Source organism: Stigmatopora argus, chromosome 1, assembly GCF_051989625.1.
Source record: "Stigmatopora argus isolate UIUO_Sarg chromosome 1, RoL_Sarg_1.0, whole genome shotgun sequence".
Taxonomy (NCBI): domain Eukaryota; kingdom Metazoa; phylum Chordata; class Actinopteri; order Syngnathiformes; family Syngnathidae; genus Stigmatopora; species Stigmatopora argus.
The window spans coordinates 12,437,983-12,455,670 of NC_135387.1; the positions used below are offsets into that span (position 1 = coordinate 12,437,983).

Genomic DNA, 17,688 nt, shown 5'->3' on the forward strand with positions numbered 1-17,688 from the left:
ATATATATATATATATATATATATATATACATATATATATCGTCTGCATCGTTGAGTGGTATTTCTGTTATTTATTATATATTTTAATAATAACGTTTGGAGCTCTTGTGTGTTCATTCGCTTGCACATTACAAATGCGTGGTACAACTTTAGAGACGTTTGTTTGGAAAATAAAAACAGTCCATAAGAGTTTCATTTATGAACCAGGAGCTTTTTCCTTGTTTTGTTTTTTTCTTGACAGTAAACAACAACAGATCATTTCGATGTGCCATTGACAAGGATTTCTTTTCTGTTATTCATATAATGCACTTTGAATAATAATTGATTAAAACACAATTATCAGATATTTCCATGACGATAATGCTTTCTTGTAGAAAAATTGGAAATCCAGAGTACAAGTATCGACACACATCTATGTGTTTATTCATAAATATGATGGATATGAAAACAATATCTATTGTCTTGCACACAGCTGGTTTGCTTATGCCCGAGTGCCTAATCTTCAACGCTGTCGAAACTTACTTTTTGTGCAGTCCAAGTTGCACGCAGTGCGGTCCAAAAAGCTTTATGAAACACCGAGGCTCGCACACGTCCCTCCGGCATTGGTGACTCATCTTGTTACAACTTACCGCTCGCACCGTCGCCTTTAGTATTTCCAGTAAAATCACTTTAGTCACACACATTTGTATTCATTCATTCACCTCACAGGAAAATTCCATTCATCCAATTCAACGTGTCTTATACATATTTGCTGCACGCAAGTAGTCAACTCATTTTGCAGCACCTGATGCATGCCGCACCCAATAGTATTGGGACGCGGCCCAAATCTGAGATTGATTTTTGATTCATTGATGATAATAAACTTTTTTTCGCTGATACGTGTGCACATGCAGCATCGGTTGGGCCCGTATCCCCCCACCACCCCATCCCTTTCTTAAGAGTCATTTTGTATGCAGTCTAAAGGCAGGCTAATGAGATGAGCGCTGCCATGCAGCCAACTTCCTGAGAGCGGAAGCCGCAGGTAGACAGCGTTTTAGCTGGCATGGACCCCCCCCCCCCCCCCCCCCCAGCCCTCCTCTCTGATACACAGACCCTCACTTCAGACAGCGTCTACGTGGAAAGACACGAAGTCCGCTTGTTAAGATATTTACAAGAACACAACATGGCTGCTTGTCGAGACAGTTCAAGTTACATAGTCCCGACTATTTTGCAAATAAATAGGCTGTGTACTTTTAAACGAGTAAAAGAAAAATATAGTTATGTTGTAGGATACTTGCATTTGCTGTCCAATACATTGACGTCACTTCTCAACTTGTTGCAGTCTGAGTCACACTGGAAAGAAAATATGCAGTCGAAATAAAGCGTGAACAGCAGCGTTTTATTTGTTTGGTATGTAAGATCGTTCGATGTTCACTGCATGCAGTCGCAGCCTGCAAACCAGCTGAGCATATTTCTTTAAAATGGTTTCTTGAAGTGGTATATTTATAACATGAGAATTGTTTAGGTGTGTGACGAATGCCTTCGACTTTGAGACAAGTTTGATGAAATTGCAGCTGTGTTTTGTCACGAGCAACGGTCTTGCTACTTAAAATTGATTTTCAAGAGTCACTTGAAGTGTTATTGTATGAAAACAAATTCTATCAGTGTACGAATTTCAATGATGTAAAAAACACAATTTCTCGCTTTTTATTTACCAACTTACAAAATCAAAAATGTTACATATCAATAAATTATTTTGTCCAAATTAAATGAATAGAGGAACATATTATGCGCACTGATCACTATGTTAATCTAGGGCAATTTTGATTTGAAATTTGAAGCTCTTGTTTGCACAATTATCATTTACAAAACTAAGTAATAAGTAGTTTACGAAATCGTGGAGCGTCCAGCTAAAAAAACAAGTCTTAGGGGACTAGTTTGGGTGCACTCGAGTGTCTTTTTTCCCAGTCGTGAAGACTTTTGCGTCTAGCTCGTGATGTCGTGGACTGGCCTTCACACACGGCAAATGTTTGCGCCTGCAAATAACAACTAGTTTGCATCGTGTGAAGTTCATTCTTGCCTGTCTAGACTCTGATTACGACCCTGTTTGTCTTCCTTTTTTTACCTTGACCTTGGACTTCCGTGCAGCTGCCACCTATAGATGCGCCCTTCGTACTTGTGTGTGTGTGTGTGTGTGTTTTTTTTAAAGACAAAAGAGCTTTAGTTAGTCCCTCTCCTCAAAAGGACGAGAGGGTGGGGGTCTTCCTTCGTGGCGTGCAGGGTCCACACACATTTCCTATGACAACTCGGGCTGGCCTGAAATGTTGATAGTCAGGCATTTGAAAGTCCATTTCGGCCTCTCCGCTCGGGAAAAAAATGTTCGCCTCCAAAATAGAGCCGCACGGCAGTTTGGTATTAATCCGCGAGTCCCTGAAAATAAACACGTCCGCATTATAAACTGTGACGGAGGCGCATATTCTGTTTTCACATTGACCCGCAAGTGAGTGCAGGATTCAATAATAAAAGCATCATGGCAAATACTTGGAGCATGGCGTCTAAATTAAAGACACAGTCCTTTGCGTTTTTTTAAATTCTGAGGGGGATCGGGATCTACTTACTTATCAATGCAGCACACTCACTTTCATAACACTGCAGTCAAAATGCAGCAAAACGTTGCCTGCCAGCACCCAAAGTGAGATCAGTGAGATCCCTCCATCGTGTCAAAAGCCGCCCAATTCAATGTCTACTTTACAGTGCTGAAGTATTTAGCGATGACATGGCTACGACGCAGTGTATATTTATATTTCTCACGAAAATGTTCATTTCATGTGGGGTATTTTTTTCATTCTGGGAAATCGCTTGTTGAACTATTTTGAAATTATAGTTGCTTGATAACTTTCTATCAGATTTTTCAATGCAGCAGCTATATAGGTTATTTCATGTCAGATGGTGTTTTATTTCATGTTTTATTGCTCCAGATGTGTGAAGACGTGGCCTCCAATCTTCCACGTTTTGGAGTAATTTACAAAAAATAATGTATATATATATATATATTAGCTGTAACATGTGATATTTGCACCTTGGTCATATCAGACATTTTGACGTGGCCCCTAATATACATATTTTGGATTTACAAACTATTATCTGAATCGTTTTAGCCTATTGTGTATATGTGCACTAAACGATAGGGCAATATTTGAGCAAATACGGAGGGTTAAACGCACGTCGTGTTTCTCCAAACGAGGATATCAACAGGTAAGTGCCCTGTTGGCACTTCCTGTCTCCTTTCAACGCATTTAGATGATTCTGAATTGCAGGCAGATGACATCATTGTTCATTTATCGTTTCCTGTGCAACTTTTAAAACCTTCTGCGCACTTACCTTTTTGGAAACTATTGGAACGTGTAAACTGTCAAAGTGCGTGTGTTTGAGTGTGTGTGAGTGTGTGTGTGTGTCTGTGTTTTTTTGTTTCTCTCAAACACACACGCGCACGCACACACACACACACACACACACACACACACACACACACGCACGCGTGGGGGGCGCAGATAAGGCGTCTTGTTCCCAAAAAAATGAGCAGACGTTAAAAGGACACTTTTACGCCCTGGTAAGGCATTTTGGTGTGATTCCGATTGAAGACGCAAAAAGTGTTAAACGCTCGCTTGTCCTGGCCTCAATGGGCACTTGGAAGCCGGCTAAAAGGCACAGATTGTTTTCATTTGCCACTCTCGCCTCCAGTGTGCAAACTTCCCTTTAAGGGAGTGAGGCTGGCCGGCCGCAGCCAATGGCAGCGCCGCGTGGCGTGCGAGAGAAGAGCTGACATGCGAGCCAGTGGCTCTTTAAAGGGCTCCTCCGGCCCGGCTGCCTGGCTCACTGTGGCTGTTGTGCGCCGAGCCGAGGACCTGTTAGCGTATCACGTGCCACATCCCTAATGAAGTGGACACACGAGGGGCGCCCGCGTGCGCATGCGCCGGGCGTAAAATGTACTTGGAAATGAGGTGTCCGTCTTGGAGAAGTCGACTTTTAAAAAGCATCGGCAGCCCCTGATATGACGACTTCGCTGCTTGTGCATCCACGCTGGGCGGACACCTTGATGTACGTTTACGAAAAAAGCCCGAATGAAAGCGGGCCGCCGAATAAAAGCCAAACAATGGAGGGACTGAGCGCTAATTGCCCCGCGACCCACTGCAGGGACCTGATGTCGCACCCCGCCCTGGGACGGCACTCCGGCACCATAGCCGGCCACCAAGGCTCCGTCTACTCGGATATTTCCTCGCCGGACAGCACTCGCCAGTGCCCAGCCGCGCAGTCGTCTTCGGGCGCCTCGCTCGGCTACGGCTACCCATTCGGGGGGCCCTACTACGGCTGTCGGCTCTCCCACTCGCACAATGTCAACTTGCAGCAGAAGCCCTGCTCGTACCACCCCGCGGACAAATATGCCGAGCCCAGCACGGCGCTGCCCACGGAGGAGCTGTCGAGCCGAGCCAAAGAGTTCGCCTTCTACCCCAGCTTCGCCAGCTCCTACCAGGCCGTCCCCGGATATCTGGACGTGTCGGTGGTACCCGGTATCAGCGGACACCCCGAACCGCGACACGACGCTCTCATTCCCATGGAGGGCTACCAGCATTGGGCTCTTTCCAATGGCTGGGATGGGCAGGTGTACTGCTCCAAGGACCAGGCGCAGTCCGGTCATCTGTGGAAGTCGCCCTTTCCAGGTAAATCACGTTGACTTGGGAGTACTCTCATTTACGATTGTTTTCATTTAGCTGGGTGAGTTTTTTTGGAGTGTTAGTAGTAATAGTAGTAGTAGTAGTAGTTGTTGTTGGTGTTATTTTTGTTGTTGTTGTTGTTGTTGTTGTTTGGGACAAAGTGAATGGCCTTTTTCAAACGTGACAGCTTTGTTTACCTTTGGATATTTTGCTTATGATTTTTTTTAATGGCATGGTTTCCGCTACAAAAGAGAAGATTGCTCACCAAAACAAACAACTCCTCCAGCTTGCCTATAAATTTATTCCATCTGATGGGCTTTGTTGTCCTACAGCTTGCACCCAACCCCGAAAAATACAAATAAATAAATAATAAAGGCCACTTCGTGACCTGACCTCAGGACGCAGCCTTGGTTTTTTTTGAGGGGAGGTGGGGGGGGCAGAATTGTGATGGATGGGCACAAGTTGAGTTTTCACTCAGGCACAATAAGGGAAGAGCACTGCAAACCTTTGCCCCCTTTATGACAAGATAGTGGCTTCGCCTGTTTGGACTGTGCCAATAAACCTCAACGCCCTGTGATGCCTTGCATATATCAGGACCCACTTGTGACACACACCTACACACGCGCACACACACTCCTATCGGCATCGTGTTACACACAATAACTGCTCAATAGATAGCGTGTCGTATTATTTCGGCGTGAGTTTACCCTAGTTAGGATCGTGTCAAACGCATTCCCACTAAACTCCACTCGAAGGTGTTTACTGCACTGTCCTTCATTTCTATTATTGGCACGTATATATATGCTCGTTCTTGAAGCTAACTTCCATTTGCCAGAGGAGTGTGGAAAACACACACACACACTCTCGCTCACATGCACGCACACATGCATACACACACGGACCCAGCTGCTCCATATGCACTGTTTAGCTTTTCAGATGACAGGCAGGACACCAAGAAGCTCCCCTCACTATCCCCCATGTTGTACATATAGCGCCATATTGAAAAAACTTGAAATGTCCGCTAGCACGAACAAGGAAGGAAAATGAACTTTTTTTCCGACTTTTCTTCTGTTATATCACTTCAAATAGTAGTTTCAAAGCAACGTAAACACATGAAAATTATTTGGAGTGGCTGCATTTGTCAAAGATTGCTTGCTTTTGCTTATAGCACTACACTGTTGTTTCTGCTTGGCGAAATTACCCACAATTCTGCTGGGCGCCTCTTGCGCAAATCAGCATTTCGATATTGACAGTGCAGCATATGCGGAATATCGTTTCATGGATGAATGGATGGATAGATAGATGGATGGGTGGATGATGGATGGAGGGATGGATGATAGATGGGTAGATAACGAGGAAGAGAGAGACACACGCGTAGATCTTCGGAATCATCATAAAGCAATTTCTGTATATTCTCCCCTGAAATCAATGTTATTCCATGCATGCGTGTTGTGCACTGTACATTGTACTTGCATGAAGGATAGTTGTGTGTTTCCCGGGAAACGCTCGTCTGTGAATGCATCTCGTCGGATTTACATGATGAATCATTTCACGAGCGGCCAAGCGCGCTCTCCATTCATAAAGACCCCAGCGTTTGGATCTTATCCGCTGTGACATTTGCGTGTCTTTATGGACGCGCGTTTGACCTTGTGTTCTCTCTGTGTGTGTGTCTCCGTGCCCGCATGCAGATGTGGTCCCCCTGCCGCCCGAGGTGAGCAGTTACCGGCGCGGCCGTAAAAAGCGCGTCCCCTACACCAAGCTGCAGTTGAAGGAGCTGGAGAAGGAGTACGCGGCCAGCAAGTTCATCACCAAAGACAAGAGAAGACGGATCTCGGCCGCCACCAATCTCTCGGAGCGCCAAGTCACCATCTGGTTCCAGAACCGACGGGTCAAGGAGAAGAAATTCGTCAGTAAATCCAAGAGCAATCACCTGCACACCACTTGATTGGCCCGTCCTTTGCGTCACAACGGAAAGAAAATCTCAAAGAGCATCCTGGTTGTTTTTCATTTAAGTTTCATCCCAACAATGCGCGGCCACGCCGCTCTTTTTTTTTTCTTTTTTCTTTTTGGCCCCCAAATTAGAGAGCAGTGCTCTAAAAACTGTGAAAATATTGAAAATTGACTCCATATTTGTTTTATATGACTGTACATATATAAATATATAATATTTAAAACGATATCTGTATTTTAAAGTCAAGTATTGCGTGCTTTTTTCCTTTTTTTAATTTTCTTATTTCCTATTTCCAAACCAAATCACGACAGGACTGATGTCATTTTAAAAAAAAAGAAATCAACAACAATATGAGACTGATGTTTGCTGACGTTTTCGTTTCAATATATATTTTTGGAAGAGGCGGGGTATAATCGCCATACAGACAGGAATGTTTGTGACTTCATGTCAGGTTGCACCCAAAAGACTTAAAAATCCTCGTGGAAAAAAAAGCAAAAAGAAAAAGAGGAGCTTTGGGTGAAAGCCTTTCTTTTCTTCTCTCTGAATTTAAAAGCAACGATCTTCTCTGTACCTTCTAAGGCTGCGATGTTGTTTAACTGTGTAGTGCAATGCCTTCCTATTATTTAATTCATATTAAGTAGTATGACCGAACTGTAAACTAGAGTATCCAGTACCTGTATGTTCTCCTTTTTTTGTCCAAGAGGATTCTGTCATGCATCTGCAATGATTGTAAACCATTAAAGTCAGTGAGTATTACACATGAATGCACACTCGTTTTATTTGTGTCGTTGCGAGCTTGTAACTTTGCTGCACTATCCCGTTATAGTTTCATAAATAAATGATCATGAAATTCTAAATTCCCATTTCCCAGCAACACAAGGCAAACCTTGTGTTGTCCCCTCTCCATTGGCTGAGCATGGATGTACATACAGATTAATCCCAACTAATATTTTTTAGGCATCATAGCGTTTGCCTGACTGCTATTTTTTTTTCGCCACGCACACACACACACACACGCACACACCCATACGCATTATACTCGTGATGCCCATTTCCTAGCCGGACATTTTTGTTGTTGCACAACGATGAAACGGGAAGAGAAAAATAATTTCAAGATTCAATTTTGTTCTGCCCTTTCGCTCTTTGCACTGGGTGTTAAATGGATTTCTAATTATTCTCACTCGCTTTACAAAAAGCGGCGTTTGTGTACAATTATATAAGCGTTTACTGACATTTAGTATAAATAAATAACAGCAAATATGGCGTTTGGGAAGCCCAGCTGCTAGTGAAATTACGAAATGTGTTCAATAATTGTTCTTTCCTTCTTCTATCGTTTTAAATAATCCATAACTAACATATGCTCTATTTGCCGTATAGTTTAATATGATGCATATATATTCATATTGAATTTATTGCACATTTTCAGTCAGCCTTGTTGTAAAAGAGAAAACAACACTAACGACTAAATGTTTTGTTGTCTCTCGTCTTCGCTCTTGTTGATTTTAAAAATCACATTTCTAATTATGACAACATTCTATGAACATTGTTTAATATGGTGCGTTTTACATTAACATCTAATTCGATTCATTTGTTGAACGTTTAGAAAAGAGTTCTCATGTCAAAAAAAAAAATCGTCTCATCTTATCTTCCCTGATATTTTTGAATTAATAATTCTGGACTATTTAATATTATATGTACACATATTAAGAGATATATTATTTCGCCCAACATCACACAAGTATTTCAAAACGTTTGTTTTTCTACTCCTTGCAGATTATTATTTGCATTCATTCTAAATATATAAATAATATCTTTGTAAGCATTTCACGTATGTTGTAGCTTATTTCTATTTCAGCTTCAATTCAAGATGGCGGTTTGAGACGCGTGTAGACGCAGATGAGATTTCCTTTAACTTGAGCTTTCTTTTAAATTAGAATTTTTCTCTTCCCCATCCCCAACTAGAGTTATTTTAATTTTACACACGCAAACAAGTTATTTCGCTACACAGTATAATTTAACACCAATGAAAACTATTTAGTTTCAGCTACTCTTTTTTTCGTTTTTTTTTCCACATTTGACATCTTTGGCCGATTTTAAACTTGGAGAATAGAAAAGTAGAAAGTTGCTCGTGGCTCACACAGCAATTTAGAGCAACTTTACTTGAATTGATGTGAGCCCAGCTTTTTCATTTGCAATTTTATTACTTGGAATAATCGATATGTATTTGACACGGTTACTATTTTCCTGCCTGGATTTATTTGATGAGGGAAATGTCGAGACATATCCAGTTGGAAATCGAATAAGCTGTCATTATAGCTCACTAGCAATGTGCTCGGCCATTTGGTGGCTGCACTCGAACTTTTTTGTTGTTGTTCCTCCTCTAACTTTTTTTGAGCTTGCTGTTGGCAATCCAAGTTGTGGTTGTTTTTGTCTTTGCACTTTTTGAGCCGGATTTTACCCTTGACCATGACTATGCAGTCACTTTGACCTTGACATGGCGGCAGATTGTGCATAATAAATAGGGGGCTGGACACCAATGCTGGCGGTTTGTTTGTAGGCAAACAAGGTGTTATTTCCCTGTCTAGACAGGCAAACTTAATGACGTGCCATAAATACATAAAAAAAAGGGGAAGTCGGCCGAAATCCTCTGACCACATTTCTGACCATCTCTCGGGGCCTTACATTAACATTTGCTCTCTGCTCTTTTGTCTACTGGCTCTTTTTACAGAAGCGCTTACCCAAAAAGTGCTTCTTAGTGGGGTGGACGTGGATGATCACACACACAGCACAGGTAGGATTTTTAAGATGGCACACCACACAGCGGCTTGACAACACTAACTTTAAGAATTAGAATTGTTGTTGTTGTTGTTGTTGTTGTTTTCTATACTTGGTGGCAGCGGGCCACGTTGCTTCTCGTGTTTGGACATTTAAAAATGTCACATTGGGATGTTTGAGCTGCAAAAACTCACCAGTTTTGCCTCTGCTGTTGTTGTTTGAAGAGTATGCATCGGACTTTGTCTCGTGTTTATAGTAAATACGTACACTTTGTTATATACACTTGTCCGACATTTGCTACAAACATATTTCCAGTAGCAATTAGAGACACACATTGAATAAACATAATAAGCTCAAGTGTGTTTTCTAACCAGATAATGCATCGTGGCAACCATCATGAATAACGAATCGTCATATTTGTACCCACTTCTTAAAAAAAAAAAAGTATTACCATATAGCTTAACTACATAACTTAACTATAGCGCATCCAAGTGTTAACATTCTTTAAAAAAAATAGCAATGAATTGTGGATACATATTAAAACAAGTGCCCAAAAAGCCATGACTAGCAGGCAGAACTACAAAGTCGACTTTTGCAAAAGTTGTTTTACTGGCGTGTAGCATAACTCAAGTATAAATTCCAATTTGAAATGAATTTGATTCATTCTAAAATGGCAGATTCAACCTTTTTTTAATGGCACGTATTCGAATTAAACTTGTATTCCGTCGTTCATTGTAACTTTCTCACACGGTTGTTTAGTTTTCAATGTGTAAAGAGTGTTAGTTGCGTTTGTGAGAGTGTGTGTGAGGTTTGTGGGGGGTGGGAGTGCGGGGTGCGGTAGGCCCCAGTTAGAGCCATGAAAAGGGGGCTGATAACCTCTGGTGGCGACCAGAGGAAAATATCAGGAAGTACTGCTTGCTGCTATGTAAGCAAAAAATGGCAGCCTTGCACAATAGACATCTGTTTACTTTTCTTACTTTTCACTTTATTGTGGTTTCGCGGGTAGAAAAGCCAGCAGTTGTTGCTCAGAACAAAAATGTGTGATTATTATTTGCAGTTTTACGCTTGAATGAATGCCAGCTTTGGCGCAGGCGACAAGAAAAGAAGAGTTGAATTTTGTTAAGTTTTGGAGTCACTCATTTGAATTACACGACTTTAAAATAAAAGTGCCATTACAACGCTGGTGTTTATATTTTCATTTTTTTTAGGAATTGTACATAATAGTAACCATAATAATAGTCAGATTTAGAATATTAAATAGAGTAAATCTGATCTTTTCACTTTCAGTTTTAACTTGAGTATTATTATCTGTTCAGATCATAACAATAACTTTTCACTATTTCTGTTGTACATTTTACTTTTTATAACACAATACATTTTATAACACAATACATTTTACTTTAGTTTGCTGAGTATAACATAAAAAAATTAAAAGACAACTATTGTTCACTCCAAATGCATTGTCATACATCATTTAACATTTTAGAATGATTCTCCTTTCCTTTCTTTCTTTACGTTTAGTCCATGGCTGCAACGCTGCTTTAATGGATTTAATCTGCAAATATAACAATAGGTAATTTAGTTATCATCTGCTAGAAAAAAAATAAAAAATAAATATATATATATATATATATATATATATATATATATATATATATATATATATATATATATATATATATATATATATATATATATATATATATATATATATATATATATATATATATATATAGTATATATATATTTGCTGGGGGGTACAGACACATGATATAGACATAGAGATATATACACAAATACCCGATTTCACACAGTGATAGTATATATGTAAAAATGTATTTTGTGTGTCTGTGTGTATATATGTATACATATGTATGTGTGTGTATATATATATATATATATATATATATATATATATATATATGTGTGTGTGTGTATATATATATATATATGTATGTATATATATGTATATATGTGTGTATATATATATATATATATATATATATATATATATATATATATTTATATATTTATACTAAACGTCTTATATTTTGTTTTTTTTTGCTTGTATTTTTTTGCATTTGCAAATAATAATATGATCACTTTTCCCAAGTGATGGTCAAGTTCACCCTGGTGTTAAATTATTGTCAAGTTTGTGTAACAATGTTGTGTTAGGCGAATTTAACAATGAAAATTAGCAGTGGTGTTTCGTTCTGTTCTGCGAGTGTGTTTTAAATAAAAGCACACATTCGATTCTCTGGGGAATATTTTATTTGCGTTTCGCACATTTCTTCGTGTGCGTCGCTGTAGTTGTTGTTTGTGGTGCTTTTTGCAAAATGCCCTCCCATGTGTATCCGTCCGAGTTCAACTTTAGCACTTTTCTGGCTTGTTGTGCGTTCCCACTTCTCTCCCTTGAAGGGAGCTTTGAAAAGGACTGCAGCAAGCCTGCATAACAACCTGCCTCCACCGAATCAAAGAGAGAAAATGGAAAGAAAGGGCTTTTGTTTGAGGCTATTGCCCTGTCTGGACGCGACCAATGGATTCCAGGAGTCTAATTCCATTATCGAGGCGACGGTGTACTAGACAGTGACCTTGACTGTCTCTATGCTCGATATAGTTGCCCGGTTTTTTTAAGGCTTTTCTCGGCTCCTTTTTTTTTACTTTAATGAGAGCAAAGGCAAATGGATTTCGGTGGTCGCCAGCCATGACATCATCGAGATCATGCGGGACATGGCCCCGAGCAGCCTTGCACTATAGTTTGAAAGTCAAATGCGGACGTTGGGGAGCAGAGGAGCCGCATGAAAGCCAACACATGGTGCTCGCTTCTCCAAGGTAAAGACTCGAGCCTTCGTGTCTCTCACGTTCACACATGGCCGATGGCTGTGCAGGGTAATTTTGCACGACACGTCACGTTGGATTACCGGGCTGTTTCCTATTTAAGGGGTTAGAAGCCTAAAATGCAAAGAGACGCTGCACAAGATAAGGAAATAGGATAATTTGCAGCGACGTCTACTTCAAGAGAACTAACCAGTTGACGCTTTTGGGCTTTTTCTATGTACGACACGTGACAACATCAGCTTTATACTCTCAAATGTCGACTGGCTTGCAGAAAGGGGAAAAGTTTCCTCAAATACTGTTTGAACGGTTGCTGCACTTCTCACATAACACTGCACGAGCACATTTGCAGCATGTAATGATCACTTTGGAAAGCAGCCCTCACATACTTGTTAATGACGCATTTGACACTTGGAATTGCACAAGTTTTTTTGTAAAAAAAAAATTGGACAAACTCAAACTCGTCCTCTTAATTCACACACACACACACCCACACACACGCGCGCACATACAACCCCACAATATAAACCAACACAAAAGGGGTAGAAAGTAGGAAAACAATATTTATAATTTAGCCACCGTTGTTGAAGTGGTGTAAAGTATTTAATGGTTAAGTTTGGGAGAAGCAACGTAAGTCTTTTTCGAGTTCAAAACCAAGTTCAAGCAACCGTGAACTTGGCTGGATCATACGCGGGTCCGCTTATATAACAATTACATTCCTTGTTGATTGATTTATTTTTTTATACACACGCACTCATCGATCTTTTCACTGAAATGTTGGTTCAACTTTATTGCGCAGCGTCTTTTAAACATAATTTACATGTAATTGAAATCCACATTTTTTCCATTACACTTATTTTTTAGTTTCGTAAATGAAAAATGTTATCCTGTTGAGCTGTTGTGGGATTTTATATTTGCTTGTTTGCCTGTGAAAGTTTCCGTGCGAACATTTGAGTGTGTTTTGCAGTTTAATGACACAATGTCTTTCTCTAAAATTAAGCCATTACTCGGGATATTTTTGTTCCTCTTAAATTATTTCAAAACTTTGCTTCAATCAAAAATAGCCCTTAAATATTTGTGCGTGGTCTCTCCATCAGAAGTGACTCCACAAATCAAGTAATTAGGGCACACAGAGTCTCTTTGCTGGCTGCATCTATTAAGTGTCCCTCTGTTATCCTGTAAAAATCATATAAAAGAATTGTGAGAGGGTAACAATCCCACAAGAGTTTGTCAGTGGGGCTTTATTGAAGGGATCTGTTAAACTTGTTCATGTGAGGTGTACTATAGCATATTACGTGAAATATACCCTCTTAAAGTAACCTTATAGAATGCCCCCCTTCCTTTTTTACGGAGCCACTGGCTTCAACCTGCTTGACCCTCTCTTACTGTAAATACGGCAATGAGCATCAGTCTTTTCTTTAAAACAAGCTTGTAAAGTTGGGACATCACGTCTTTATGTGACAAGGAATTCAACCATAATTTGCTGCACGATGCCACATGCAAACCCTCCAAAAGTGTTTTCATGAGATTGAGCATTTAAGCAAAAATAAAAACTTTTGCCAGCTTGTAAAGGTATTAAACGAGGCCGCGGACAAGGCTTGGTGTGGTAGTTTTTTAAAAAGGAGCAGAAAAAAGGGAGATTCATCAGAATTGGCTTCGTTCTTTCTCATGAGTCAGACAAGAAAGAAACAAGGTTGTATGATTTTATTTTTTTTAAGGGAAGCTTTATAGTATTTTTCAAAAGCGTGTAAAGATGAGATAGAGAGAAGTTAATGTTTTGTTTTGTCTGAGCCGGAGCGAGTGGGTGGTACCCCGAGCAGCACAAGTTGGCCTGACCACGTGGTCTGAGGGTGACCAATCAGGCGCCCCCCCAGGTTTAACTATGTTAAATGTCAGATTGCAATAAACTAGAAGCTGTTGGTCGGGCCCGCGGAAATGGGCGAGCATAATCTCCTTAATCCAGGGTTTGTGGGACCTTTGGTAAACATCCACACTGGAGACACCTTTTATTTCCCCAATTTTCGAGCCTCGGGGGGACAACTGGCGGGGCTGCCGTCTCTCTCTTACCCGAGGAGGGACAACGTTTGCTCCCTCCCGTGGAATCCTTCGGAGCCGTGCAATGGATACTCCCAGTCCTACTTCAGCAGCCCGGTTTCCATTAACCCCTCGTTCAACCGCTCGTGTGAGATCAGCAGAGCCGAGGAGGCCAAGTGTTACTACAGCAACGGCGCCAGGGAAGCGTGCGGCGGCGGCGGCGTCGGCGGCGGAAACGGAGGAGGCTCGGGCTCGAGCTCCGGCACCGGCTCCGGCTCCGGCTCGGGCGGCCTCAAGCGGGAGGACAGGGCGAGGGACACATCCTCCTCATCCCTAACGTCCGAGCACGCGATGCACGCCGGGATTGGCGCGGCCGCGGCGTCCGCCGTCGCCGCCTCTGGCGTTTCGGCGGCCGCCGCTGCCGCCGCCGCCTTCGCCAAGTACGAGTACGGCAACGAGCAGCTGACGCAGGACCCTCCGTCCTGTCAGTCCATGGAGTCCGACTCCAGCTCGTCGCTGCTCAACGAGAGCAGCAAGCCCCCGTCCAGCGACACGCAGAGCCTGGTGTCCCCCGGAAGCCACGCCGGCAACTTGGCCGCAGGCGGAGGTGGGTGCACTCTCCATTTTTCGCTCAACCACAGCTAGTCCGCACATGCACGAGTGCGGAAAAGCCTCAATTAGTGCCGCTTGCCTGGCGTCAATGTTGAGGAGGCTGCAGGACGACTTGCGAGGTGCACACACGCCACTAGGGGTTGCCCTAAAAATCCTCCTCGCGCCATGTGCTTTTTTTTGGTGGCGTCAACTCACCGTGAAGCCCCCGTTTCCTAAAACCACAGCATCTTTGTCACCGCACGCATCGTCGCCTGCGTGACTATTGCTTGACGCGCCCACCACGTACCTCGCGCTTTTATTATCAAAAAGAAAAAGAAAAGAAAAAAGAAAGCAAGCATAAAGAGAGAGATCCGCCCCGCCTGAATGCCTGCAGACCAGTTTTCTCGCTCTTGTTTTTTTATGACTTGTAAACGGGATTAATATCTGTTGCATGTGTACTCAACGCTAATTTAACGTGCCCAGAAACGGGCAAATAAAGACGGCGCGGGTTAATTATCACGTTAATGCAACTTTAACTGCAACAATAAAACTTTGGGCTCGGACACAAAAGCACTCGGACAAATGAAGGAAGGCAAGATATGGATTTGGTGTGTGTATGCGAAGGGGGGCTTCCTTCCTATTGTTGTTGATTTCCTGATGCTATCAAAGAAATTAATTCCGTTAGGCTTCCTTGGTCTGATTCCTAATGCAAAGCAGGCTCCTTATCGAGTATTAATATCCCTTGTGTGGGTGATCACGAGACATTTGCGGCGCTTGTTAAACCTGCAAGGTTACATTTGAGTGAGCCCCCAGTAGGCTGACGCCCCTCCAGACTCCCCCTAACCTTGGAGGTGACCGTGATTTTGCGTTATGCCCCCACGCCCCTCCCCTCCTCACTATGCATGTCGGCCCCTCTCCCTTCTCCAGGTGCCCCGTGGTACCCGATGCACACGCGGACCAGGAAGAAGCGCAAACCTTATTCCAAACTTCAGCTGGCCGAGCTGGAGGGTGAATTCATGCTGAACGAGTTCATCACCAGGCAGCGGCGGAGGGAGCTTTCCGACCGGCTCAACCTCAGCGACCAGCAGGTGAAGATCTGGTTCCAGAACCGCAGGATGAAGAAGAAGAGACTCATGCTGAGGGAACAAGCCCTGGCGTACTTTTAAGTGCGGATACAGAAGGTGAATCAATAAGGCACTTTCGAAACAGCCACAACAACAAAAAAGTACCCCACACCCCCTTCCCCCTCCCCTCCATAAAAAAAAAATCGCCGAACCTTCTGTGCTCACGTGGTCTTCAAGTGCATGCACGGCATCTCTTCATCATCTTTTAAATGAAACTCTAACCTTTTCCATTCAATCATTGCTATCATCGCACAAATTTGGGGAGTTGCTCTACTTTTCCAATTGAGGCAGGCTCCCCCATTTGAAGGAAATGCGTTCGAGCAAAGAGCCAAATTGGAAATATTTCTCGAAATCGTGTATGTTTGCGACCGTGTGTGCGTGAGTGAGAAACGAAAATCGCCCCTTTTGTCAAAAAAAAATAAACAAAAAAAGTTCGATATTGAAAGGAAAAACGCCATGCAGAAGGCACGCTATCCACAAACGTGATCAAATCGCGGAGCGAAATCTGTCCTTCATCCTATACTTGGGCCCATGCACACTTTGCGTGGGCACGTTCACGGTCACGGGCAGCGAGTGTGCAGCAGGAAGAACCTGGATTGGGAATGTGCATTACAATGACTGCAATGACTGTGCTCATCTGCTTTCATTGTACTGTTTCATTTTTATCTTTCCTTTGTGAGAATTGCTGCACGGATGAGGAAAAAAACATTAGTTGACGTATTATTGTCACATGAAAACTCGTTTCCGCATTTTCAAGTATTATAAATAATGGAACTTTTCATTCGTTTAAGGCCTGATGTTGCCAATTTAAGATACAAGATTTCCCCCTCTAGGCCTTAAATATGTTTTCTGAATTGTTGGTGCTCATGACAACTAAGTAACTTACTGAATAATCATACTAATTCTAATAGCAGTATACGTGTGTGCTCCCTTATAGCGGAGCGAATGCAGTGCGCCATCTGTCAAGTCTAATGAGTAAACTGTAGCAGTGAGCAGTGTATTTGCAGCATGTTATCAATGTGAAATTACTAAAAGTCATTCTATGCGGGCCACTTTTTACGTCGGTGACTTTTTCTCCTTCTCTTTGCTCTTTGCCTTTTTAAATATATATATATATATATATATATATATATATATATATATATATATATATATATATATATATATATATATATATATATATATATATATAATTCCTGTACAATTTGAAGAAGCGTTTTTGTCACCAAGAAAGAATGTTCTTGACGTGTTTTCATGAAGAAAGACAAACACACATGCTCCAAGGCCTGCGTGTTGTCATCTTCCTATCTTCTCGTGTATAACTTTGTAAAATGTAATTACACACGTGACTCTCGTTTGGGTCCGTCCTTGCTATGTAATGGTGCTTTATGTTATTGATCGTCTTGAACAATAATGCTGCATTCCATATAGCCTATTGGTGGTCGTTCCGGAGGGGCATATGTAGGCCTGTGATATTATAAACTGCCAAAAGTTTGACATCAACCCCCCCCCCCCCCCCCCCAATGTTCAGTGTAGTCGTTGTTTGTTCTGATGGTTCATTTTATTTCGTCCATCATTTTTGCATTCCTTTCTCTGCGCTTGTAAGGATTGCTTCATTGTCTTGTATAGTAATAATGATATGAATGTATATGCGTACGGTCTCCAATAAACAGAATATTGCAACGTT

The 17,688-nt window shown here is 41.9% G+C and overlaps 2 protein-coding genes across 3 annotated transcripts; both read left to right on the forward strand.

Moving 5' to 3' along the window:
• Positions 1-3,870: 3,870 nt before the first annotated feature.
• On the forward strand, positions 3,871-7,406 carry hoxc13a (homeobox C13a). Of its 2 annotated transcripts, XM_077595153.1 has the most exons (3): positions 3,871-4,077; positions 4,174-4,697; positions 6,380-7,406. In XM_077595153.1, the coding sequence occupies exons 1-3, from the start codon at positions 4,031-4,033 to the stop codon at positions 6,634-6,636; spliced, it is 828 nt and encodes a 275-aa protein (XP_077451279.1). In that variant the 5' UTR covers positions 3,871-4,030; the 3' UTR covers positions 6,637-7,406. The 2 variants fall into 2 exon arrangements, with proteins under 2 accessions (XP_077451279.1, XP_077451271.1); XM_077595145.1 differs by having other exon boundaries at positions 3,871-4,697.
• Positions 7,407-14,034: 6,628 nt separating this feature from the next.
• On the forward strand, positions 14,035-17,688 carry hoxc12a (homeobox C12a). Its single transcript, XM_077596162.1, has 2 exons — positions 14,035-14,893; positions 15,805-17,688. Exons 1-2 carry the CDS (start codon positions 14,188-14,190, stop codon positions 16,041-16,043), a joined length of 945 nt encoding a protein of 314 aa, XP_077452288.1. The 5' UTR covers positions 14,035-14,187; the 3' UTR covers positions 16,044-17,688.

What these genes read in the sequence shown, in the direction of transcription:
- hoxc13a (XM_077595145.1), top strand. Translation starts at nt 4,031, where the DNA reads ATGACGACTTCGCTGCTTGTGCATCCACGCTGGGCGGACACCTTGATG. An exon ending in GTGGAAGTCGCCCTTTCCAG is followed by an intron (nt 4,698 to 6,379) that starts GTAAATCACGTT and finishes GCCCGCATGCAG; the next exon opens with ATGTGGTCCCCCTGCCGCCC.
- hoxc12a (XM_077596162.1), top strand. Translation starts at nt 14,188, where the DNA reads ATGGGCGAGCATAATCTCCTTAATCCAGGGTTTGTGGGACCTTTGGTA. An exon ending in CAACTTGGCCGCAGGCGGAG is followed by an intron (nt 14,894 to 15,804) that starts GTGGGTGCACTC and finishes TCCCTTCTCCAG; the next exon opens with GTGCCCCGTGGTACCCGATG.